General features: G+C 40.2%; 2 protein-coding genes across 5 annotated transcripts in view; one reads left to right on the plus strand and one right to left on the minus strand.

Annotated features, from left to right (window-relative positions):
* The window catches only part of mettl24 (methyltransferase like 24), a 33,693-nt gene extending 14,792 nt beyond the window's left edge, over window positions 1-18,901 (plus strand). Inside the window, exons 2-6 of the mRNA XM_020589012.1 lie at window positions 6,527-6,625; window positions 9,412-9,545; window positions 14,395-14,569; window positions 14,605-14,658; window positions 18,563-18,901. Of these exons, the coding sequence (XP_020444668.1) occupies window positions 6,527-6,625; window positions 9,412-9,545; window positions 14,395-14,569; window positions 14,605-14,658; window positions 18,563-18,880 (780 nt within the window). The 3' untranslated portion in view covers window positions 18,881-18,901. The remainder of the gene's footprint in view (window positions 1-6,526; window positions 6,626-9,411; window positions 9,546-14,394; window positions 14,570-14,604; window positions 14,659-18,562) is intronic.
* Window positions 18,902-20,207: 1,306 nt separating this feature from the next.
* On the minus strand, window positions 20,208-25,654 carry LOC109953500 (N-acetyltransferase 9-like). 4 transcript variants are annotated; one of them, XM_020588988.1, is made up of 8 exons: window positions 25,353-25,654; window positions 24,765-24,897; window positions 24,044-24,155; window positions 23,845-23,899; window positions 22,973-23,078; window positions 22,488-22,532; window positions 20,384-20,467; window positions 20,208-20,278 (listed from the first exon to the last, which is right to left on the minus strand). In XM_020588988.1, exons 2-7 carry the CDS (start codon window positions 24,882-24,884, stop codon window positions 20,402-20,404), a joined length of 504 nt encoding a protein of 167 aa, XP_020444644.1. In that variant the 5' UTR covers window positions 24,885-24,897; window positions 25,353-25,654; the 3' UTR covers window positions 20,208-20,278; window positions 20,384-20,401. The 4 variants fall into 4 exon arrangements, with proteins under 4 accessions (XP_020444644.1, XP_020444662.1, XP_020444659.1 ...); XM_020589006.1 differs by lacking the exon at window positions 20,208-20,278 and having other exon boundaries at window positions 20,402-20,467; window positions 24,794-24,897; XM_020589003.1 differs by lacking the exon at window positions 20,208-20,278 and having other exon boundaries at window positions 20,402-20,467; window positions 24,044-24,158; window positions 24,794-24,897.
* Between the last annotated feature and the right edge of the window lie 184 nt (window positions 25,655-25,838).

Genomic DNA, 25,838 nt, shown 5'->3' on the forward strand with positions numbered 1-25,838 from the left:
TGTGATTGTACGGCAACAGTGATGATTATTTTCTAAGTGGGACACAGTTTGGCCAGCAGGGACAGCTCTTTGTCGCTTTGCTCTTTCCTCTGACTGCTGCATATCTGGCCATGAGGGAACTGGCTTTGGGGGAATATCAGACAATGTTTTAGGAAGCCTTGTCCTGCTGCCATTTATTGAAAACCATCTGCTTGAGTAAGTGAGCTGGTTGGGGAAGGGATTCATAGATGACAAAAACACAGGAAGTAAGTGAGATAAAGGGAGAGAAAGAGAGGCCACTGGTGGAATGGCACAGATTTGGGTGTCTTTGTGGGACATCCAAAGGCTATGGCAGTGTTATCTCCCTACTCTCAGACCTTGGTATACTGCTGTATGAAACACAGATAATGAGGAAGCTTCTCATTAAAACTACATGCTATACAAGCAGAGAGGGGTAAGCCACTGTTTTGTATTTACACAGTTGTGGAACAACTTGGGTGAACAATAATGGGAGTATGAAAAACAGAGACACAGAGAACATGCAAACTCCACAAAGAATGGCACCAGGTTTGGCTGGGGCTTGAACCCTGAATTTTCTTACTGTGAGGCAATAGCGCAGGAATATGCAAAGGTGAAAAACAAAAACAGCCATTTTCTAGCCACCCATCATGGTGTGACAACAGATGACCTCAGGTACTCTATTCAGCAATAAAAGCTGCTGACTGACTCTTGCACTGCCTTCTTTGGTTGGCGTATCAGGTGTGTCCATTTAACAGGCCAATCAAGAAAATTGAGTGCATTAATCAGGATGGAGAGGGTTGAGTTCAGCCGTGCTTTCATGCAGTGCCCCTCATCATCTCACCTCGTAACATATTGTTTTAACAAAAGTAACTGCTGTCACGGAGGGCGGGATGGATGGTGTCTTACAATTAATAGGCTTTAAATAAAAACTGCTGCCATGGACTTCCAATCAAGCAGCAGGAAAGCTTTCACACAAGACCTCCGCTCAAGGTTACCCTTGTGATTGCAAACAGACTGAATATGTTCTCTTTCTTTCTGCCACTCGAGTTAATACCTTTTGCTGCTTTCTCTCTACTTCTGTTCCTCTGCCATCTAAATCACTTTGTCGCGCTATCTCTGTTGTTCACTCTCTTACACACAGTCCACACTTCACCACTTTTACTTCACACTGACTCTTAGTCATTCTATTCTGTCGTTCTATGTTTTATCCACTGCCTTGTCTGCCTTTTTCTCTCCATTTCCCTCTGTCCTGGAGACCCTACCAGGGACATATAGCCCCCGACAACATAGCTCCTAGGATCACTCGGGTACTCAAACCCCTCCACCACAATAAGGTGGCGGTTCAAGGAGGGGCACACTGACTGCGACGTCTGTTATTCATCAAATGCCTTGAAAAGACCAAAATCCTGCCATAGACCATTGTTCAAACAATGCTAAGCTATACTGTTGCTCTAGGAAATGCTCCTTGAACTTGCACTGTACTTAAATTTAAGTGAATCCTGCTGCAGTACTGTAAATACTGGAGAATCAAATGTGTGCAGCTGAGAACAGTCAAAGGCACGAAGGCAATCTTAGTAGGTCAGACTGTACTGCATGCAGCCACGTTAATGGATAGGCAGGATGTAGGTTGTTTTTATGTATAGTGGGCCTACCAGTCATGACACTCAAGATGTTTGCGCATGTCTGTCATGCTTCTTTGTAAGTTGCTCAGCTCAGGAAACAACATCATATTTCCCTAAATCACAGTAACAGAGGCCTCTGGAGCACAAATCTCTGATCTGGTGGCTCATCACCAACTAAAAAAACAGAGGGAGGTTAATATGAATCAGCCACCCATTGATTCATTAAACCACAACGTTGCTGTGTTCTCACTTTATCTCGTGTCTTGACCTTCATTTGGCACACAGCTGAGTTTTTCCCCCAAGCTGTCAGAAAATGTAGCCTGTCAAAGAATGTTTCCCTAGACACTCCATAGAATAAAAAATATTCCACACGCTTTTTAACTGAAAGCATTGACCTCTTGACTGCAAGCTTGGTCGTGTTTTGCTGAAGCATCTGGACACCGGTGAGAGCAATTGCAAGAAATGAGCAGCAGGGATGATATTCAGCGACGTTGGCACTTTACCAACAGATGCGTATGACTTGGCAGCACTCCTTCTGTCACCTTATGGTTTCCAAAATGGGCAGACACAGCTCACCTGTGGCTGTCTCCTCTGTGACATTTGATGCACAAGTGACAATTTGATCACTCAAATGCTGATTGCGCTGCAACCTCTCAGACACTTTGACCACACTGTCATCAACCATTATGTATCGACTCTGTTTATTCTTGGCGTAGAGCTCCTCTTCCTTCACAGTGAGATGCGCTTCCTCCTCTATCTGCGCGTTCGTCTTCCACCTCCCCCTCTGCTGCCCACTTCTCCTTTCTTCTCACCCGCCTTCATTGTTTTGGCAGACAGTCTTCTCTTGTTTTATCCAGTCATCTCATGTTCAGCCATCCATCCTCATCTCCCTCAGGGGTTATTCATGCTTGGCCTGGCTGCTCACACCTCTCTCACACCCAAGCTGAGAGGCACAGATCCATAAATATACCCAGCTCTGTCAGGACAAGCAGGCCATGCAGAAAGGACCCATAACAAAGTGATCAAACATGGGACCAGGCTGCAAAAATAAAGCATCCTTTTTGTATCTCTGAGAAATAAAATGAGAAGTCAGAATAAGAGAGTAATAAAATAGATTTTAATATTTTTTTTTAATCCCTGAGGTTCGAATGACAACTCCTATCAGTGCTTGAAGTTCAACTGATATTTCAGCTTTACCCAACACTCACACTTCAACTGCTTTCAGTATTTCAACAGTTTTAAAATTTACATGCAAATGTTCTTCGCCAAGCACACGTACCAACTTCTTTTTGGCCTCACTGTTTGTAATCGAACTGAGGCCTTGTCTCTTTCCAGCAATTTCATTTCGGCTGTCTCCAATTTCACTCAGTTCTCGCGCTTAAATTGACACTTCAACTTCTTTTAGCAATTTTATTTTAACTGCCTATTAACAACGAATTTTAAGAAGCAGGCACATATACATTTTCTTCAGAAGATTCAGCCGGTTTTTTTTGTTCCAAATCTCAGTGTACAGATTCGATCATTTCCATTGTCCATCCTACCGTTCATATAAAGTCAACTACCCCAAATGCTCATGCTGAGTACATAGTTATATCTAATGTTGTGGTTTAGACAGCAGAGGCTTGACAGTTCTGAGTTTACATCTGCTGTCCCTGAGGTGCTGATGACTTGCTGTTGCCTGAATGAACACTTGACAGTAATCTCATCACCACTTAGTGATGATTCAGCACTTGGCAAGAGCTCATAGGCATGCACTGTATAAAATTTGCACATCCACTTCCACTGCAGCACACATTATTGAGTTATTTTTTACCAAATAACTTCATATGAATAGTAAAATCATTGCAGCTAGTTTGGAAACCAAAGTTGGATTGAAAACCTGGGTTGTACAAGTCAGTTTGACAACTTCAGTAAAGTCTTTTGAACTGCAAACCTCGGATGGTCACCTTCCTTCCCTGGAAATATCTGCCAATATTTCAATTTCTTCTGACTTGTAAAACTTCTGTAGTGTGTGTTTGTTTGTATTTTTGACCCTTACTCTGTCCTTTCCTTGTCCATTCTTTCTTTTTCCATTCCTTTTCAACCATGCTTCACACACTGAAACCTCCCAGGAAGTCTATTGTTCCCAGATATCTATCCTCTGATCAGCAGTCCTGTCCCAACCTGTACCAGGCTGATGTATGGTGCCTGACAGCTGAGCTTTACACAGAGGACTTACTAAGCAGATGAAAAGAGCTGCTTGGAGAAACAGAGCTCTGGGATCTCTGAGTCGCTGTGATGCAGAAAGGTAGATGTTATTTGTCAGCGTGTAAACAACAGACTCCCAGACCGATTCTCTCTCTTTCTGTCTCTATTAAATCCTCCTGGCCTCACAACTGCATTTTTAGGGCAGCGTTAATTGAAACTGATATTTCGACTTTCTTTTTTTTTGTCAGGAGTTGTCTGTCAGATTGTGGACTTTGCCAGAGAGATGTTTTGTTGTAAAATGAACAGAGAGTCTCTATCTATTCTGTAGCACATTAATGATTTTCAGACTGTTTGCACCTAATCTCTACTGTGTGGTTATGTAGTTCTTTGACTAAATTATATTTTGTTAATGGAAAGCAGTAAGTTGTGGTGTTTTGTCTAAAGGTTATAATATGATTGTGCAAATGAGAGGGCCTGTTTTCAAGACACATGAGAGATGCTTGCTTAATAATGCGCAATAACCAAACTTGCTCTCTTATAGCTGTATTGAGGTGTTAAACGTGTTTAATGTGTAATGCTGGCCGCAAGACGAAGAGGCCAGATTTCATTTCATGTAGTAATGAGACCAGTTCTACACTTGATGTTTTACATTTCCTTTGTTCCTCACCATTTATTAGCCACTTATCTTTTTTCACTTCACTTCACATATTCCTTTTTCCTTTATTAACCATTCTAGATGGGGGGGCGTATGCAACTGGCAAATCAGAAAATTCAAATTGCAGAAAACAAAAGCTATTGACTGAAACCCACATGTACATCCACACCACCACCCTATTGGTCCTGCAGGGTAAGCAACATCCACCACCCTATTGGTCCTGCAGGGTAATTATGTTGATCATGCATTATGGATGTAGTCATTTTAAATTAAGACAATGAAGAGAGAGCTGAAGTAGAGAGCACATAAACAATGAAATCTAATGCAGAATGTTAGAGCCGCAAGAAGAGAGAGAGAGAGAGATGAGGAAATGGGAATGACATGATGCAGGGAGAGGAGGGGAAGAGCTGAGACATGGCAAGCATTCATATGTTTTGACATGCTGCGAATCGATTAAAGGCTGAATGCCAAACAGTGAGTACTGTTGCACAGATCCAGCTCTGCAGCAATTAAAGGGACAGCTGATTCTCTGTGCTGGCAGGTCCAGGATCAGCATAACTGGAGGATGAAACGACACACGTCTCAGTGTCATAGAAAATGTATTAGTGCTGTCAGTGTGTGTGTGTGCATGTCCATATACAGTAAATGCACATGCACTATATATAAGTTCACAAGTGTTTATGTGCATAGAAGAGGAAAAGACAGATGTGTATGTTTGTAGTTGTGTCTGTGTGTGCACATGCATGTATTTCATGGCGAATAAGTTCACATGGCTGTGTTTTAGCAGTATTAGCAGTGTTTCAGTTTTCATGCTGCTAAAGTGCACTGAACTGGAATGAATTATATTTTACACTATGTAATAAGTGTGTGTGCTAGAGTAAACGTATGGTATTTTACACTATGTAAGTGTGTGTGCTAGAGTAAACGTATGCAATCCTCTGGCTTGTTATACAAATGAAAATATGAGAGAATTGACCGATACACAAGCTCAAAGATAATCAAAGACTCCAGCTTCCAGTTTCACGGCGTATCACGCTAAAGCACTTTAGTTGAACTCAGCAGGGTGATTATAAATGAAAGTGTCCAAACCCCACTGCACAAACAAAGCTAAAGTGGTGGGCATAACTGTGCGCAGAGAGAGAGAGAGGGTAAAATAAAGCATGGAAACATGGATGTGAACTGCAGGACCAGGTTATTTTTATCACAGTGCCCTTTATAAATTGTTCACAGCATTGGACAAACCCAAACATGATCTTGTTAGCTAAGCCAAAAATGATCTGTGCATAACTATGGATATTTTTAAACTGGAGTGCTCATTAAACATTGATGAAGTCTGGAGCAGCCTCCAGTGCAGAGAAGCGCTCTATCGTAACATCACCTGGGATCATTTATACAAGGGCTGCTAATGAAGATTTGGTCTTGATGTTTGACCCAAGAAATGATTCTGTAACCAACAAATGTCTCATTACAGCTCCACCTCTCAGTCTCTCTCCCTGTTGCTTTCCATCCCGTGGCCTCTCTTCTAATCATAAACAGACAGTTCTGCAGAAATAAAACAGGCTGCAAAGCAGAACTCTGCCAGGTTTCAGGAATGTGATCACACAGCAGCACTTCACAAGGCTGTGCTGCTACAGCCAGCTGATGGTGTCTTATTTTTCCACTGTCAAAGCTGGACTGTCTACAGTAGCTTTTTTTTTTTTAATCTGTACCTTCCAGCACAGGGTTCATACGAATAAATAACAGCCCGTTTTACTAAAATAACAATAGGAATGAACTTTAGCAGTTTGTCACTAACACAGATGGGGAAAAAAATATCCTCCACTGAGCACATTGTGACCTAGTTCCATCAGTGGCTATGCACAAGTGGGTTATAATACCTGAAAGAATAAAGCTCCCTTTAGTTTTGTCCTTGCAACAGATTTCTTTTCAGTGGCCCACTTTGATGTTGGTAATTGTGTTCTTTTCATTGTTAATAATCAGGTGTGTGTGTGTGTGTGTGTGTCTGTCTGGTTGTCTGCAGACTCCTCGGTGGCATATAAACCTGCTGTCTGGTTGTCCGCAGACTCCTCGGTGGCATATAAACCTGGAACCCTGGGCCAGTGAAAGCCGCTCTCTGAACGACGAAGCTAAAAGGTTCCTAAACTACATCACAACACCACAAGTAAGTCGTCGTCATCATTTGAATTCTCACTTGCTCTTAAAAATAGTGCCTGTTGTATAAAATCAGATTTAATTACATAGTTTTGTGTAAACAGAGGCATAAATGTAGGAGTAAGAGGTTGTGGTTTGAAGACAGATAACTGAGACGCTGTTGCTATTGAAGGCCAGATCTCTGTTCTGTATGTCAGAGCCAACCTTTATCCTTTAGCCCCTGACTGAACTACACTGGTTTAACCTCTTACACATTCAGCTCAGCCAGAGAATGTTTGTCTTGCTCAACAGCACACACATAATTAATTACTGTATTGATTAGCATACAGAAAAAAAGATCACACAGCCCCTCTGTTCATACTCAGTCAATTAAATGTTGTGGTTTGGTTGTTGATCCGTGTCAGTATTGCATTACTACAAATCAAATGAGATGTTAAGCATCATAACATGAACAACATCAGGGGACTGAGAGCCTGGATTTCTGTGCCCCAGAGACGGTTTGTTTTTTTTGTCCAAAGTGCATTTTTTGGAATACATGCGCTGTTGTTTTTATTGTAATGAAATTGGCTTGGGGATAAATCATCAATGCACCCCCCCCCCACACACACACACACAATATTGCCAGAACACAGAGTAGTCCACTCTAAGTGACTAAGCACTTATTTTTTATCTTTCACAAAGCAGACATTTAGCTCATAATGAATTTGCTGCAAGATGTGAGTAAGTGCGCATGTGCAACCACTTGTGTGTGTGTATGTGTGACAGGAAGGGAGAAGAACAGAGAGAAATAGATTGTACAAGCATGTATGTGTTTGTGGGAAGCTGTTGAAGGGAATAGTCCGTCATAGACAGTGACCGGCAAGGGTGGAGGATGCTGGCGGCGGCACAGCAGCAAACCTCAGCTGTAATGCTGACAGACAGAGTGCCTGGTGGAGCTGTTACTCCAGGAGATGGCCTGTGACACAACTGTCCAATCAATACCAGTCAGTGCATCTTGCATGTACACACACACACAGATGTGTTGGTGTGAACAGTTGTTTTTAACAGCATGAAATGTACTGTAGAAATTTTTTTTCATTAGCTGGGTTTAACAATGATATTCTTTATAGTGTATGTTCAGTGAAAATGTTCTTTTGGGTCATTGTATACAGCTTAGTTTTCAGTGTTCAGCTGTCAGCAGCTGAATGCCACTGATAGGTCTGCAGATGTGAAGTGACAGAATAATCAGGAGTGATTTTTTTTCCATTTCATTGCACACTGTGCATTGTGTCCCAATGAATGCTCTCAGCTGGAACACATAAACAATGATGGGAACATGTTCCAAATTCATTTACTGTCACATCACCCATGTGTACAATACAGTTTTTGTGCTCTTTACAACAAAGATTGACTGGGGGGGGCTTTTATTTCCTGCCAAACAGTGACACTGCATCTGAACAAGCTGGTCCCTTCCTGTCTGACTTGTCTTGAATGCTGATTGGAGGTTTAATGAGGTTAAATGGCCACAGCAAAGAAGTCATGCCTGAGATATTGTTTTGAAGCTGTAAAAAGAAAATCTTAACTAGTTTAAAAAGAAAATTTGGTGTATGTTTGAGGATGTGAACCTACATAATAAACAGTTTCAAAACTCTGTGTCAAGTGTAGGTGAAGGCTAGGATACAGCTTAGTGTTCCATGACAACAGAATATTTTTGGAAGGCACCAATCATTTACCAATATTTCATAGCTTTTATTTCATGTTTACATTGCTGTAAAGGGTTCATTTCAAATAACCTGAGCAAACACTGTGAGAATAGTGTGCGGTAGAGCTGCAGATTTGCTTCATATCGTCACATCTGAGACAATATCACTCATTCTTACCTAAACTGAATCTCTGCATCTGCAGCAAAGGGAATATGAAGGAACCAGACAGCAAATACTTGAGCAGCAGCTCCTGTGCTAAAGCTTAGTCACCCATAAAACGGCAAAACCAAGGAGCTGACGCGTTTACAGTTTATGCAGGTACATGCTTTATGTAAATATATGGAAACTCACATATTGTAAACACTAAACATGTTGGTCCAGAGTTACAGGTTCTTCAGGTTTGAACAAAAGAGTAAAGACAATTTCAGGGTGATACTTTGGTTATTGGAAAAGTATTTTATTGTAGCCACTTTCTTCAATTAGCAGTACTTTAGACCTATTAGACAAAGATATTGAAATATTTTCAGAAAAATATTATTGGATTCTAATTACAGTTTATTATTGTGTACATCACTTTAATGTTGCAGCTGGAGGTGGTAAAGGTGGAGCTAATTTAAGCTTCCTTATATGTTTATTATTTGAATTACTTGCATAATCCTGGGTAGCTGGTGAATTTCCCACCAGATGATCAATAAAGCCTTGTGATTATACTATATTTAGTTTTATTAATATTAATATGCAAAGTTGCTAAAGTAAATAGGCCTTTTGGAGTAAAAAGTAGAATATTTGCCTCTGAAATGTAGTGAAACAAAGTATGAAGTAACATACACATAAAATGCCTCATAATATCTCTGCGCTAAATGTGCTTAGTTACTTTCCACCACTGGCTCTGTCCTTATGGTTTAAGGCAAGATGTTAGAAGCTCTCTAACACGTTGTCATAACACTAGGGAAAGCCAAAAATCTGTAAAACTCATTCCTCTGAAGGAAATGCCATTCATTTCCTAATATAGTGCTTTTGGTTCCAATTATACAATGAATGTAAACTTGATCAAAAGTTCTCCTCCTTGTTATCAGGAAAATGTCAAAATGTGTGCATGCTTTTACTTGTCCAGGTGTTATGTTCATCATTGCCTGGCGAAGAAACGGCTCAAGGGAGGTCCAGTGGTGCCTGGGCTGTGTGCCTGGACCCTAAATACAGCCTGACCCACAGGATGCAGAGCAAACACTGCAGGGTCTACTCTTTTGGGTGGGTATAGATAAACACATACACATGCATTCACTTGTTTATACTAGATGTGCCTGATGCCTAACACCTTCACCACCTCGCTTACAAAAGCAACCCTTAGTCCAGCATTTAAATCTAATCTTAACTGTAATCGCAGTTTGTTCATAGCTTTGAGACAGGCTGTGATGTACAACATCTGACCAAGCTGCAGGAATATTCACTATTACACAGTCAGGAAGTTGTATGCAGACGCCACAGTAATTCATGGCATTCAAGATATTTCCCCTTCTTAAGACTGGAGAGTTGATCACTCCCAGTTGGCTTTGTGTTGTGGATCAGCTTGGACCAGTCCTGTCCTGCTAGGCCTCTGCTGTGCTCAGGTGCTGCAGAAGATTGAAAGGATTTTTCTGTAGAGCGAGAGGGGAGCTTATTAAATTGGCTGTTGAGAGACAGCACAGGTGTGCTGGCGTCAAGGCAGGCAGAGTGCAAATACTGATGGGGAGGAAAGGAGGCGGATGAGGTTACTTCTCTTTCAGGCTTCCTGCATCTCAATGGAGAGGGGGTCAGAGGTCAAACAGAGAGACAGGAGGAAAATATAACCGATATCCTCTGGCTGCCTGATGCTAGAGTCACTCATGCAGACAAGCTACACGGACATGCACCAAAAATAAAAGGAATGTTATTGTGGTTCCTCTCAGTGATTTATGCAGACATTTTAACATTTGACCTGGATGTCAGCTCATTAACATGAAACTCACTGCTCTGATTTTTCAAGTCAACAGCAGCACCAATAATATATTTGCTCTTAAGTGAGCTGACCTAAAAAATGAAACTGTATGAGAAACAGAAACTTCATGAGTATAAATGAAGTATCCTAAGAGTCTGGTGTTCATCAAGTCTGACTGCTCTTTGAAGTTCACTTTTCTGGATATACCAAGTGATTCTCTCCTCTCCATGTCCCCCGTTTGACCTAGATTCACAGTACAGACATACACACACACACACACACACACACACACACAGACTTCACAGTCTTGAATTGTTGCCAGGTAAGTTGAGTATCCTGGTCTTAGGGAGGACCCCCTGCTCCATATAAAACTGGCTTTAATAGGAATGTCAAATACTATTAAGTGTGCATGTGTGCCTGTGCTGAATGCAGTACTTTACTGTGTGGACACATATGCAGTGGTGGAAAAAAGTATTTACTTTAGTAACAGTAGCAATATGACTTGTAATAGAGTAAAAATACTCTACTACAAGTGAAAGTCCTGCATTCAAACTGTTACTTAAGTAAAAGTACAAAAGTATTAGCAAAAAAACAAAGTGCCAAAAGTTAAAAGTACTCATTATGCAGTATAGCACATTTCACATTAATGTACATCATATTATTGGATTCTAATTATTGATGTGTTATGGTGTAATTCACATTCACTGTTGCAACTGGTGAAGGTGGAGGTAAGTTAAACTACCTTATGCTTATAATTTGAAGTACTATACATACTGCTGGGTAGCTTGTGAATTGAGGATCAATAGTCTTATGATTACACTGTGTTTTGTTTTATTAATCTAATTTTGACAAGTAACAAAAGTTATCAAATAAATGTAATGAACACAAAGTACAATATTTTTCTCTGCAAAGTATAGATACCTCAAAATTGTGCTTGAGTAAATATACTTAGTTATTTTCCACCTCTGCAATTGCGTTCATATTTTTGTGTGTGCATGGTTGCTGTGGCTCATTTTCAGTTTAAAGATGCCATGGACAGCTGCACCTGTGCAGGATGAGCTCTCATTGGTCTGTTACATAGTGGTGGATGGATAGTTTGGAGTGTGGGTTGTTACAGGATGTTTTTCCACATGAAAGACCAATTATCCACCCCTCACCTCTCCCACTCAGACTTACTCTCTTATAGATTCAATCTCAGTCTTTTTGATCATGCATTATTTTTTTCTGCTAATTTGCCTGAGCGTACGCAGTGACAGTGCAGATACCAACTCTAATTCGACACCGAAGATGAATCATCCATTGCTATAACAACAGCCCACATACTGGCCAGTCAACGCAGGCATTGAAATGTGTGCATTCACTCATATGCTGTACTTTTACCATAACTGGTGACATGTATGATGCTACAGGAATATTCACAGTATTGCTAGTGGCAAAAATCACTCCTACCCTTTGACTGAAGTGGCTCTCCTAACTTAGCTTAAGAAATACTAATAGTTCTTATTAAAAACATCACTTGTACTGGTGTTCTTGAGAATGTTAATAATTATGTTGTCAAAGTTGACCCAGCTTTTGTTCAGTGAGTGATGAATTTCACCTTAGTTGCAAGTCTGTAGAATTATTTGTTGTCTCACAGTAGAAGGTCTTCCTTAAGCCCCATCAGTTTGAACATTCTGAATCACCACATGCAGGATATTACTTGGATCCAGATTATACTTTGATGTGTGGTAGATCTTATGTGCATGCTATCATTGGCCCTATCTTACTGTGGTGAAGAATCCTTTATAGAAATACCTGCACTTTGTCTCTCATTCATCATGCATATGCTAATGTGAAGGAATGTGTGATGAAGGAAGGGGAAAGAGGAGCACAGCAGCGAGATAAAGATAGTGGGGAGACAGAAGCAGAGCACATTATGATTTGTGGAAAAAAAAAATGGAATGAAATAAAATAAGGTGTAGTAGCAAATATATAAGGGTAGAAAGGAAAATCTGAAAGGGAAGGAGGCTGTCAAAGTGAATAGCTTCTCAGCCCACCCAGTGTTTGTTAACCAGCTTCACCTCAGAGGTTCACAGCGTCTGGACACACTGTTGACACAATATTCGGTGCAAGCACGGGGAGATTCAAGGCTGTGTTTGTCAAATTTACAGTCCACTTTGTGACACATTTCACACATACACACATCTTTGCTTCTGGTTACCATGACATTCTAGTCAACAGAGATCTCTTTGTATGCCCTATAGCCTGCGTTTGAAGTTTCCCCTGGCGCGCACACATCTAAGTAGCAATTCATCCAGAATGCTGCCGCTCCTGCACTCTGTAGTCTCATCAGAGAGGATATTACAGCTAGTTGAAACACTCCTTTATCAGCACTGTCATCCAGAAGTGCTTCTGATGCGCTGTCACTACCCCCTCAGCCCCTGCTCTCCCCTGAGTAATCCCCGATCGCTGTCATTTAAAGTATCACTACAGTGATTCCCAGCCAAAAACACCCCACCAGAGAATAGGAACTGCTTGTGTGTGGTAAAAAACAGACATCTAGTTTCATATCAGTCTGTCCCATAAACTCATCTCTCATTTCCCTGCTAGTGGGATGTATTCAGGGCTTCATTTGTAAAAGATGTGTACTGTGAAATGTGCTCCCTCTGTCGCAGTTACAGAATACAGCTGCAGCACAAACAAAACACGGGGGAAAACACAGACAATGACTGAGAAAGAAGAAAACTGCAGCAACAGAGGAGGGACAGGTGGGAGAAAGGAGAGAAAGCATGAAAGAGAGAAATACAGGGGAATGTGTCTGTCAACTTGGATTTACACATCATTTTTCAAAATGGAGAAGCAGGCCAGATGGAAAACGAGAGGTAGAGGAGGGAACAAAGAGAGAAACATGAAATGAAGTATCTCATAGCCAAAAGCTTCTGTTCTTTGTTTTTTGGGTACCGTATTTTCTGCACCATAAGGCGCACCAGATTATAAGGCGCATGCTAAAACGTAACGGAAGCAAAACAGTGAGTTTAGTTGAACTTTATTCTACTATTTAACAATACACACATTATTTTTTAATCAATCTTCTCCCACAAATCCACTTCCGAACCATAGATTCGTTGATTTTGAATTCTTTCGCAGCTGCTCTGTTCCCATTTACAACCGCGTAACTGATAGCCTGTAGTTTGAATTGTGCCTCGTAAGCATGTCTCTTCACTGGTGCCATTTTCGGGGGTCCTTAGACTGGTTTATCGCTGCCAGCGTACGTAGTGTACGTAATACGTCCCTGTGTCAGCGGGAAATGGTCCGACAGTCAATCAAGCGGAGCGCTTATCGAAGTCGCACAACAACATTTTTACAGATTTTGGAACTCAGTGCACACATAAGGCGCACTGGATTATCAGGCGCACGGCCGATTTTTGAGAAAATTTAAGGCTTTTAGGTGCGCCTTATAGTGAGGAAAATACGGTAATTGATTTTTGGGCTTTAAGGCAGGCAGGTCAAGTCAGACAGTGATAATATGATGTGTGATATGCAGCTTGTCTATATTGCATTTGTCGCAACTGGTGCTGTTGTCACACAGCAGATCTAATACACTTTCAGTTCAGCTTGCTGTGGAATAAACAGAGGCTCTCTACCTGTTTTGTGCTCAAAAGCAGTGGTCCTTGGTACTATCAAATGAGAGCATGATAGGAAAGTGGATGCTTTTGAGTTTATCAGCCATTCATTAGATTCCCTTGAAATCCAACCCACTCCTATTCAGTAAAACGCAGCAGATCTAATTTGTAGCTGTAGCTATGTCTCAGAGTGTATGTGGTAATGTGAAAGCTACAGTATATTTGTATATCCATCCATTCCTCCCTGTCTACAGCTGGGGATCGTTTGAAAGTTTTCATTACATGTGGTGATACAATACCTGATATTTCTTCTCTTTGTAGCAGTATCAAGCTTTAGTTTCTTACAAACCATTGCATTAGCCACGCTAGCAGTATGGCTCTATGGATGGCATTGTCTGTCTGTTAGTGCGCCACTGTGATCCAGAGATAACTGCATATCCGTATTTTGGCCTGTACTAAGAAAGTATTGAGGTTCAATACCCAGCCTTGTCTCCGACTCTTACATCCTAAACCTGAATGTCTCGTCCCATGTGTGCTGCAGGTTGGGGGTGGATGACCGGTCTCTGGAGCGTTCCCTCGCCAGGTCGGGGTGTGAGGTCCACTGTTTTGATCCCAGTCTAAAGCAGCCTCACCTTCAGCAGGCTCAAATGTGGCTTCATCGGCTTTCTGTAGACTGGGGAGACCCAAAACCCGCCATTGTCGCTCCGCGTCCAGACGCCCACACCCAAAAGCCATTGTCGCTCAGCGTCAGTACGCCAACACCAAGAAACTGGCCACCATTCTTAATGACTTTGGACACAGACGGGTAAGATGTTGAGAGTATGCAACAGTCATGGTTAATCTTTAAGCAAATCCTAGATTCAGATTATGAAAGTGAATTTTTTTTCCCCTTTCTCTGACGGCATTGCTCACATGCTACACATAAACACAGGCCCCTTCCTGTGCACTCCAATGTAATATAGCTCATCAAGATTCATTCCTCCATTATCCAGGTGAATAAACTCCCATATATAACTTTGGTTTCCCTCCTTTACATATTATCATCCTGAATGTTGCCTCTTCAAAGCCCCCTAGGGTTTGTGTTCCACCTCATCAGATAGGGATCTGCATACAAGATCAGTCATATACACACCCTGCAACCACTGAGACCATGCATACTAATAAACACAGTTTATAGATCCAGTGAAAATGCCTGTTTAGGAATGGGCTGAACTCATGTTTCAAGGTCAGTAAAGCCAGGCGTCTCTGACATAGGTAACTGCATCACAGCTGAAATGCAGTCAGTCTCGTCTGTTCTTATGTCCTGTGGAGGAAGCTTCAGTAGTTAGAGATATATATAGATTAGTAACAGAGGATTAGATGATGCAAAAATTGTGCTGTAGTTGTGGCGATTGATCTACGCCACTACCATGTTTTAGTTTTTTCTCCCACTGCTCACAAGACTCTAAGAAAAGCTCATTTGTTTGTACAGTATATTGGGTGTTTCATCATTAGCTGTTACCAGGAGCTAGCTTGCTGATCCTGTTAACTTGTAGGCTCCCCTTTTTAGTTTTAAAAACTATTCTGGAGGAAAAATTAGCCAAACTTATCTAATTCATCCCATTTTTCTACTTGTCTGTTTTATACAAAATGGTAAATTAACATGAATTGAATCAGACTCTAGAGCAGAATACCTAGCCACACACAGGTGCTTTGCCTTAGCTTTAAGCTCAGAGCTTTGAGTTATTAATTCCTATTCTGGTGCCAGTAAACAAAACCAGACTAGCTCAAAGAAGGAATAATATCAAGATGCTGTGTGAGGAAGTTGGTGTGTGTATGCATGTGAGGGGCTGGGTATGTAACCATTCTGTTTTATAGGCGATAGCATCACCTGTTTTAAATGCAGAGACACACGTGCGTCTTTGTGATGAGGTTTTAATGTGAGTACATACTGTGCCGGAGGAGCAGTAAGCGGTCGGAGCAGCAGAACAGTTTCTGCTCAAAGGCTCTCGCCCAGCCTCTATGACGAGAAAAGTAACAGAGTCAGTCAGAAAGGTCAAAATATGCATTTGTGCAACATTTCTTATTCATGATGGTTAAAAACGACACCAGTAAGTGAGTCACTGAGCAGAGATCTGGTGACCAGATGAGACGGCAGACACCATCACCACGGAGACAAAATGTCAGTAGTAGGAAGTCACATCTTATTTATTGAGAAGGACTTCTATTAGAACATCGATGATGTTGGTAATCGGACTGTACAACAGTATCAGCAATGCTAAGCAGTACTTCCATGCTAAAATTACGTACTGCCTTAGTTATTATAAGCAGTATTATTAGAAAAGAAACAGCATTTCCATTTAACATCTTTAGTAAGGCTTCAGTTAGGGCAATCTGCACTGAAGTAGGCACAACTTTCTCACAAACTGTGTAGAAAACTAAGACTGAAGACACAGGTGAATATCAAGATGGCTCCTGGCCTTTGGAAGGCTCTCCCCTGATGTCAGAGCAGTTGTTGAAGTGCTTCCAGCAGCACAGAATTAGGAAACCTGGCAGATGTGTAATTAAATATCTTTAACAGCTATCTGCTCTCCAGTGGCAGGCTTACTAATTAAAGCACATATAGCAATAATAATGGCCAAATAAGATGTGATGTTTGGCCCCTTGGTTGATAAGAAAAAAAAACAAGACCAATCATGTAAATAAATTCCTTGTTAATAGTTAGGATTTGCCCAACACAATTAACAAGCCAGAGTATATTTTCATTTGTTTATTTCTCAAATCAGTAACATTATTTGTTTACAAAGGCACACAATATCTTATCAAAATTAAAATTTGTCCCAGTGTGCTGCCTAATCCTGAGACTACTTTACAGAACTAATTACCAAGTGTATTTTGATCCCTTTCTGCATGAGTCAGTGTGAGGAGAGGAAATATGTGCCCACTGGGTATGAAAACAGTTTGCAATCATTTATTTCTCAGCAGTGCAGTGTAGGAATTTCAGTTTTTAAAATATTCTACAGAAGCTAAACAGTGAAGCCGATCAGCTGAAGAGAGCGCAATTGGTTTTTGATTGGTTTTGAACCTATCGTGAATTTTCATGAGACAATTACAGTGACAGTCATCTTCTTTTAGTGATTTTTTAAAAATTTTTATTTAAGACTGCATAACAAAGATTCACAAAGTTAAAACTGTTCACAATTGTTGAATGAGTTTTTCTATATATTACCCAACTGATTCTTCAAATTTAGCTTAAACCATAGAGAAGTCAGGTTTGTCCAGGGGACCCGAGTTCTTACGGAAAGCTGTGTCGCCATCAGAATACAAACAGACAAAAACCTTCTGATGCTGATTTTGTCCTTAAAACTTGCTTAAACATATAATTTGTCATTTTGGAAAATATTTGTTCCCTTAAGTTTGATGAGAGGATTGGTTCCACTCTCACATATGTATTGTGAATATGCAGCTGTAGCCAGTTAGCTTAGTAGAAAGACAGAAAACATATTCTGTAAGGCATGATTTAATATTATGCAGTGGGCGATTCATCTATCATTTTCCTTTACCTCTCTTTTCCTTTGCATTTTAGTGTTGCCTGTCAATGCAAATGGCCCCTGACCACTGGCATTGCTGTAGCGGTGGACTCAGCCGCCAAATTTAGTATTTAAATACATTTTTGAAAAACGGAGTGAAATGATCTTTAAAAATTCTTAATTTAATAGTCTAAGTTTGATACATATAGTTAATTACTATAGCCTAGTTACATACATTGTAGAATACATTTGAGGAATCTGTGTTGAGCCTATTTCTCAGGGACAGTTGGATTCATTAAGAGCTAAACTACTGGGGAAAAAAATCTGGTGCTCAGATGTGTTAAGACAGAAGTGTTCTTCCAGTTTTTCAGGGTAGATTCTGATTAAACAGAGAAGGGTGGAAGTCTGGGTACTAGCTGTTAACGTTTCTATGGAGTTAACAAAATAATTCATTATGTTGGAGTTGAACCAGCCGTCTTTGAAAGACAGAGCTAGGGCAGTGATGTGGTGACTCGTGGCGGTGCTATGACTATTCTGCCTGTTCTGTTCAGCTTTGGCTGCTACCTGACAGACAAAACCCTTACTCTGTCATATTAAGCAGGGCTTAAAATAATTAACTGTTATGTGTTCAGTCTTTTTTTAATGATTCAGAACAAATACACATAGCATGTTATATTATTTGTTTATAAACAGTGTTATTGGTTAGGCTATTTTATCAATTCAGTGACTGGGCAAGAGGGCCCACAAACAACTACTAATTGACAAAAAATGCTAACAGACATTGGAGAGCCTATGAGGAATAAATGTACTGCCAATGAGACCTTTAAACATGTAAAGGTCTGACAACAGACATCTAGACAAGCAGAAGCGTTAAGAGGAATCCTGGAGTTCTGATGATACACATCTTTGGGTATGCATGAGTCTCCTTACAGGAATACGACCTAATTGTGCTATTGATTAGTTTGGAAGGATTTTCTCCCTGCACCAACACAGCAAGCCTTGACAGGCTGCTCTTGTGCTCAATCCATCATTAAGATCACTAAAGCAAGAACAAAGACCAAGCTTCACTTGCTCCTTTTAATCTTTTAATAGCTTTTGTGCTCAATAACTCACTAGAATACCTCCATTCTATGGTTATGATTAAATCAATTTATTACCCAAAAACTTGTAAATTGATTCCTTTTTTTTTCCCTGTTGTAGGTGGATGTACTGAAGGCAGACATGGAGAGTGCAGAGTGGAAGATTTTGGAGAATTTGGTCTTGGAAGGTGTTCTAGATTCAGTGGGTCAGCTGCTCTTAGAGCTTCACCTGCACTGGGCAGGCTTTGAGGTGGGAGGCGATGACCCATCCGTGGTGCGGTTCTGGTTCAGCCTGCTAAAGGAGCTGGAATATGCCAACTTCCGCCTATTCCATGTGCACAGAGACCATGCCAAACCTCACATCTTCCTGCATAAAAATGTCCTCAATGCCAGCAGTGTTTACACCTTAAGCTGGGTGAACATACAGTGGAAGCCTTGAGAGACTTGTAGAAATCAAATACCATAACCTTGGCTGTAACAACTGAATTGAAATGTTCAAGTTTCTGATAATATGGAGTCTTAAGTCTGAGCACGAATTCCTGCTAGAGCACGCTTATTCTCCAGTGTTTCCCTAGGTTTACAGCTTTGGGTGGCCCATATAGAGACAGAAATGACATGTCGTCATGTAAATAAGATAACATAAGGCTATTTAGTTTGTTTAATAAAAGAACAAAGTATAAACGTATTCTATAGGAAAGGTAACCTTAAATGACTTCTGTTGTGATCTGGCATTATATAAAAAATAAAATTAACTTGACATTCAAGGAGGGGGCAGGGATGCTGTTGGGGGGATGGGGCGCCCCCCTAATATAAGAGTAGGGGAAACACTGCCTAAAAACGTAGCAAAACAGGGAAAGGCCTCGATAGCTGCTACTGCTATGTGCAGCTGCCATCTTGGTACAGGGCCACGGTAATGCATGTCTGTCCACAGAATCATAATTCATTTAATTCTTCAGTCTATTTTTGCAGCACTTTGGTTTGTTACAGATCCAGAGCACTTCATGTAGATCAAAACACTGTTTTTATGACAATATTTAAGATGATCTTGGCCTTACATAGTCTTGCTTACATACCACAGTTCTTTTACAAAATTGTTTCTAGTGAAACAGTATTTTGCTCATTTACATTTTCAGTTCACATATTTACAACACAGTGTTTGCTTCCAGTGTCTCAGCAGGCTCGGTCCATAGCGCTACTGACCCTTTTCTTTTTTTTTTTCTTTTTTTGGGAACTGTTGCACATTAATTACACATTTGTGCTTTTGCAGCCAACATGGAGGTGACACTTTGTCATGTTAGAAACATTTTAAAGGATTAATTGAGATAAATTCACCATGTTAGCAACAGTAAAATATTGTAGTGTAATGTTATTTCCTGTTGTGTGGTTTTGCAGTTTCATTCATTACAACATCCAAAAGCAGCACAGACCTCCGGTGTTTTCTACTCTATGAAGTGGCCAGAACCTCTCCTGTGGTGATGGTGGGAGAGAAAACTATCCTGATGTATTTGAAACAGACTTAAATGTCATGACAAATGTGCATGAAATGTGCAAGGAGTGATAGAGTTCTATAAATAAAGTGTTCTCATGTTTTCTACATTTTCTTTTTGTTCTACCTCCTGAGCCACAAATGTAAATGGTCTTATACTTGTACAGTGCATTTACTATGCTTTATGCTGGCATTCGCACTACTTGGCTTCTCAAATGCTCACACTTTAGAGCTACAGCATATTGCATTCACCAAAGGAAAGAAAAAAAGGAGAATCTTACCGTGTAATTAATTGTGTGGATGCTGAGTTAGCCCCCCCAAAGCTGTAGGGGAATCACTGGGAACCATAACCTGTTGACCCCAAACTGTTGTCTCAGTGGAAAAATCAATGTTCATTACAAAAACAAAGTCAGTTCTGCATTTCCCTACTTAGATGTGTCGAGACGAGAGTTTTACCTCACGGGACAACATCCTCTAGAGCTCTTCTTTCGAGATGGCCAGCCTCTCGCCGTCTGTGCTGTCCGTTACCAGGATGATGAACTGCGGAGCAGGAGACAAGCGTCACTCTGAGCGACCTCTTTTCAAAAGACATTTACAGCAATAAAATGCAACACAGCGGGCACTTCCGGGCCAAGAGCCTCACAACGGCTACTGGTGACTGCTATGCTAATAGCCCTATTTGAACGAAACAGCGTGACCCTGTATGGCAAAAGATTATTCTGGAGAGGTGTGAGAGAGCCCATTTAAACCAAGGCAACCACTCAGAAAAAAGACTTTCTGTATTATTATCAAATGAGTCAACATATGAATGTGACCCAAATCACAACCAGGGTGATACCTGACTGCTCTACTCTGAAATGAAAGGGTGAATACAGATTAATACAGAAACTGTACGGCCACACCACTGTAAGACGTCTACTGAAATAGATATTTATTAGGGCTGCACGATAAATCGTTTTGAGTGCGAACATGTACACCTATACAACAGCTTGATAGCTCGGTGGTTAACACCACTGACTTTGGTAGGGCAGGTTGGGGTTCAAGCTCTTTGTGCTTGTCTGTGGGACTGCAATAACCGATAACTCTTATCAGCACTTCAGTTTTCCTGATGTAAACAGTTCTAATCCAGTTTGTTTTATTTGTTTATTGCTGTGCATCTCTAAAAGATCAACAGTGCCAAGACTGAGTTATGCTTCTTTCTTTTCAAGTATAACACTTGTACTGCAAGAATATACTGCAACCTCCTATGGACTACAGTATATCCAGAGATAAGGTGGGTGGAGAGAGAGGTTCCCTGACTGTACTGCACTCCAAAGAGACTGGAGAATAATGAAAGTGAACTCAAATTGAACCAAAGTTTGACATAATGTCTGTCTGGCTGCCAGGGAAAGATTTTATACTGTGAAAATGTTCAGTGGTACATTTGCTGTTTGCTGAAAGGAAAACTACTGTAGCTGTTTACTTATAGTCATTATGGGTAGCTCATAGCAAGGGTTGGTATCAATATGGAAGTACCTAAACACTTGGTGATGGTTTACAGGTGAGAACAGTTCAGCTTTAAAGCCTTTTGTGGAAACCCACAGTGTTCAATAATAATAAATAAAAACATTGACATTAATAATCATATGAATAAATTGTGTAAAATATATACTTGCACAGACAATTTGTGAAATCATTCAAGAAATATTAAAACAGAAGTGGTACTTCATCATTCTTAAAGTTTTTAGGAGTTATTTTTATTGTGATTATTGACATTATTATTATTTCAAAGTGTTCTTTTTCAAAAGTCTGTTTTTATTTGCATAAATGTGCATTTTAATGAGGGCACTGATTTCACAAAAACTGCATGTTAACCTAACCCATCCATTATTACTAAATAGATACCATTATGCAAAAAGTATGTTGGTATAAAAATTATAGAATGCAGCAAATTGCAGTCAACTCTCACGTTACAGTAGGAATTCTGACTACTGACATATCCACTGATCAGGCATAACTTTATGACCACTGACATGAATGAGATCACAGCCACCTGTCAGTGTGTGGGGTTTATCAGGCAGCAAACCAACAGCATCTAAGGACAGAGGTACTGATGTCCAAATGAAGCAATGATCCAGTATCAAACCACTTCATCAATTGTATCTGACACTAACAAGAAGCCTATCGGGCTGAAGGAGAGCCAGGTGTGTCCTCTAATTAGTTCCATGTTTGGTTAGCCTTCCGATGGCCTGTTGTTTTGCTTTAGCATGTTCATTTTAACAATGAGGTTAACTGTTAAAACTTGCTTCTAGGAAATTTTGCCATGACTTAGCGGGAACTAGTCACCTGTTGGCTCTGTAGTTTGTAGGCCATAAGGGAAGCACACATAAAAAAAAAATGGCAAAGGTGCGCAGTGTTCAACTATAAAAATATTAAATTATACAAGGTTGACTGGAGTTGTCAGCTTTAAATTACTGAGAAGCAGGGTTACTACTATAAAGCCTAATTTAGAGAATTGTTTAACCTACTGCTAAATAGTTAAGTGCACAGACATTATCCAAAACAAGACTGTACACACTACCTGGATGTCAGGTGTCTTTGCAGCATCAAGGAAGAACTTCATAACCTGTGACAACAGAGTTAACTCAATCAGCATATTGTTCATCCACAGTGAATTTAGAAGTTAATTCCACTTGCCTGCTGTTTCACTTGAGAGCAATGGTCAATCACTATGTTAAGACAATGTTTGCCATAAACATTACAGATAGAACACAAAGTTTTTACTAAAGTAATTCAGGCTCTGAACTTTTGGCTTAAGGCACAACAACAAAGCTTCATTATCACACACTGTTAACACTACAGTTCACTGAAACTGTTAACACTACAGTTCATTCTGACCCTGTGTATAAATGCGGTGGATATAAATGCAGAGTGAAAGCACTAATAAAGACATTAATTAACTTTTGAAATTAGTTTGTCAGGAAAACAGAAATTACAGTCTGACTTGAACCTATCAGTTCTACTATAGTACTCTCACTTCAACCACAACTTTAGAATGTTTCTCACCTCATCAACTTGTAGTTGATGTCCATATGTAGGAGTGACAGGGGCCCAGAACACTGTCGGTCCTCCTCGCAGCAAGTCCCATATTCTGGTCCATGTGTTGTGTGGCCTATTGAAAGATACATGGGGGGAATTAGTCCTATAATGTCTGTCCTAGTTATAACAATTACTCTGATCACAGAAACCTGTACAAACTAACACATTTCATAAATATCAAACATGCAGGAAAAGTCAACAGCTCTTGCTACTTACTCTCAGTATATGATGCACTTTGAGGCAAAACAGGAGTTTTAATAACTTTTCTCTAATCAATTCATATTTCCTATTCATCTGAGCCTCTCCTTCCATAATCACCTGATCTTTCCTTAATTTTCCTAGCCTATGCTTACTAGTCACATTAATTTAGTAACAGCATCGAACTCTGTTGGAAAAAGCAGTGTACATAAGTGCAATTGGGGCATCTGTACTTTTAGTTTCTGCTTCACATCTTACCATACCTTTTGACTCCACTAGATGTATTTGAAAACTTGAGTTTATAGTTTCTTTTCAGAATTAGATGAATAAAAAGGAAATACGGTATAAGCCTAATCATCAGATGTATCCGTCCTGTTATTCTTAGTCAACATAGGATAGTACTGAATGTTAGGAGCAGTTTACTTTTCCTGACAAACACACAAAAGATACTATTTAAAAGTTGTTTATTCTGCAAGTCGTCTTACAACAAACCATACACCTGCATTAATCCCATTCACTGTCTGCATTCTCATGGCAATTTTGCATTCATTATTTTTCCTGCTTCACCACAAGTTGATTCTCCAACTAATGATGAACACAACACAAGACTGAACTGCAGAAAAACTGGATCAGATGCTCACTGTAGCACATCATCATGTGTCACTTCCTTCCCTTCCTTGCCTCTGTAACTGGACTCTGTAGAAAACATATAGTGTCCAGATATAAAGAGATATACACAGGAAATGACTGAGATGTACAAACCACAGCACAGGCTGACTGTAGATATTTGCTTAGCCTTTGATTTTGAATCTATTTTAAAATAAACACACTGGGCATCACCGGCTATCATGATCTCCAGCTCAGCCAAGGAGAGGTCCATTGGGTCCGTCAGGAACATGTTGACATTTCCCACCATGCACTGCTCCTCTTCTATACTGGGATCTGCCCATCGCTGCTTATCCAAGATGAATGTGCAAAAAATAAAAAGGTCAAATTAAACAGCTTTTCTTTAAGTAAAATTTGAATGATTTTATTAGTGCATGACCTCAGAAAGAATGACGTCTTATTTTCATATCATATCCAATGATCACCAGTTATTTATAAACACTTTAACCTAACAAATCTGATGGATGATGGTATGAATGTCTGGAAGGAATGATTTGGAAGCCATAAGGACAGACCTTGAAAGCAGTGTTGACCTCATAAAGCAAATGTCACTGAATCATGTTTCACCTTATCCGATCATAAGTTGTATTAAATAAGCTTCTGGTATTTGGACAATGTGTTAGCTTATTTATGTAGGCATTGTAAAAATTCTGAATGTTAAAAACTTGTTACTCTAACTTAGAATACGTTAACAAAATTAAAAGAAGTTCTCTTAGATTTATCTTTCCGGCCACTGCTGTATAATCGGTTCAACCAAAGATTTTTTTTTTCTTTGTAGTTTTCAGAGAAATAAAGATGTCCAGTTATTCACATGAACAAATCTAAGGCTAAGTCTGGAAAGCCTTCAGATTTATAACTGCTTTAGAGGATGAATAAGAGCGTGTTCTGTGTTTACATTTACTGCAGAAGAAGTCTTACTGTTACCATCTTCCCTCCAGCTCCACTGCATGTCGTACTCCTGTTCCAGGGTCGGTGGCTCTGAGGCGGTCGGATGCTGCAGATCAGGACACTTCATCCATTCATGATACCTGAAGAGTGTAAACAGGTGGATAAGAGACAGAGGCTGCAGGTTTCTACAGCTTTAACTTAATCATGTATCCAGATGCCAAAGGACTGGAGCTGGTTCTGCTGTGCCAGTTAGAGAGACTTCAAACTGTCAAAGGATCAAAAGCTTCTATTGGCAGCTGGGTCAGATGTGTCACCTGCCCTAAATTATTTCTTCACCTTGTGCCAGCATGGACAAAAAGCTTTCAAATGCTCCATGACACATGAGACTGTATGATACGATCGAAAGCTCCAGAAAAGCTACTAAATGGAACTTGTAATGAGATTGTTTTCTCAACATTATTATTAGTTGCATACTTATTTAGAAGTCAAAATAAAGCCCATCTGCCATCTTTAAATAATGATAGCAAACAAATGACATTCACTCATCACAGGCTTCGTGTGTATAATACTGATCAGGTGTTAATGTTAACGTTACCTGGGCACGTGGTTTGCATTGTAAGGAACCGACACAACTTTGTGTCCCTCCAGTAGTGTTCTTGTTTATCTTCATGGTGCCAAACCAGAAACAAACACTGATAGGACCGATTATAACGGTAAACTAAATTCAACCCTTGTATGTCACATTAATATAACAGCTGGACACTGAATCGCAAGATGGAGACCATTCTTCCAGCGGATATATTAAGGGGAAAAGGTGAGAACGTTTTTTTCATAACGTTAATACATTATTTGAAGTGCATACAATTGTATAGGTGTACCTAATAAAGTGGAACATAATTTATTTTCCCCACTGATTGTTGCTCGCCTGGCGCACACGGCAAATTTTTCTTCCGGGGTGGGGTCCGCTGCACATGCGCACTAGGGGGCGGTGGGGGACAGCGGTCAAACATTCTCAGGCTTCAGCATTGAAATATCTGCCGTGCACACACTGACAAAGTAAAAATCAAATGCAATTACAAAC

Source organism: Monopterus albus, unplaced genomic scaffold, assembly GCF_001952655.1.
Source record: "Monopterus albus unplaced genomic scaffold, M_albus_1.0 scaffold9.1, whole genome shotgun sequence".
NCBI lineage: Eukaryota > Metazoa > Chordata > Actinopteri > Synbranchiformes > Synbranchidae > Monopterus > Monopterus albus.

Coding starts and splice junctions, on each gene's coding strand:
- LOC109953500 (XM_020588988.1), bottom strand. CDS start 24,884: ATGAAGTGTCCTGATCTGCAGCATCCGACCGCCTCAGAGCCACCGACC. Junction 24,156..24,764: donor AGACTTCTTCTGCAGTAAAT/GTAAACACAGAA, acceptor TTGGATAAGCAG/CGATGGGCAGATCCCAGTAT. Junction 23,079..23,844: donor ACACATGATGATGTGCTACA/GTGAGCATCTGA, acceptor ATCTTTCAATAG/GCCACACAACACATGGACCA.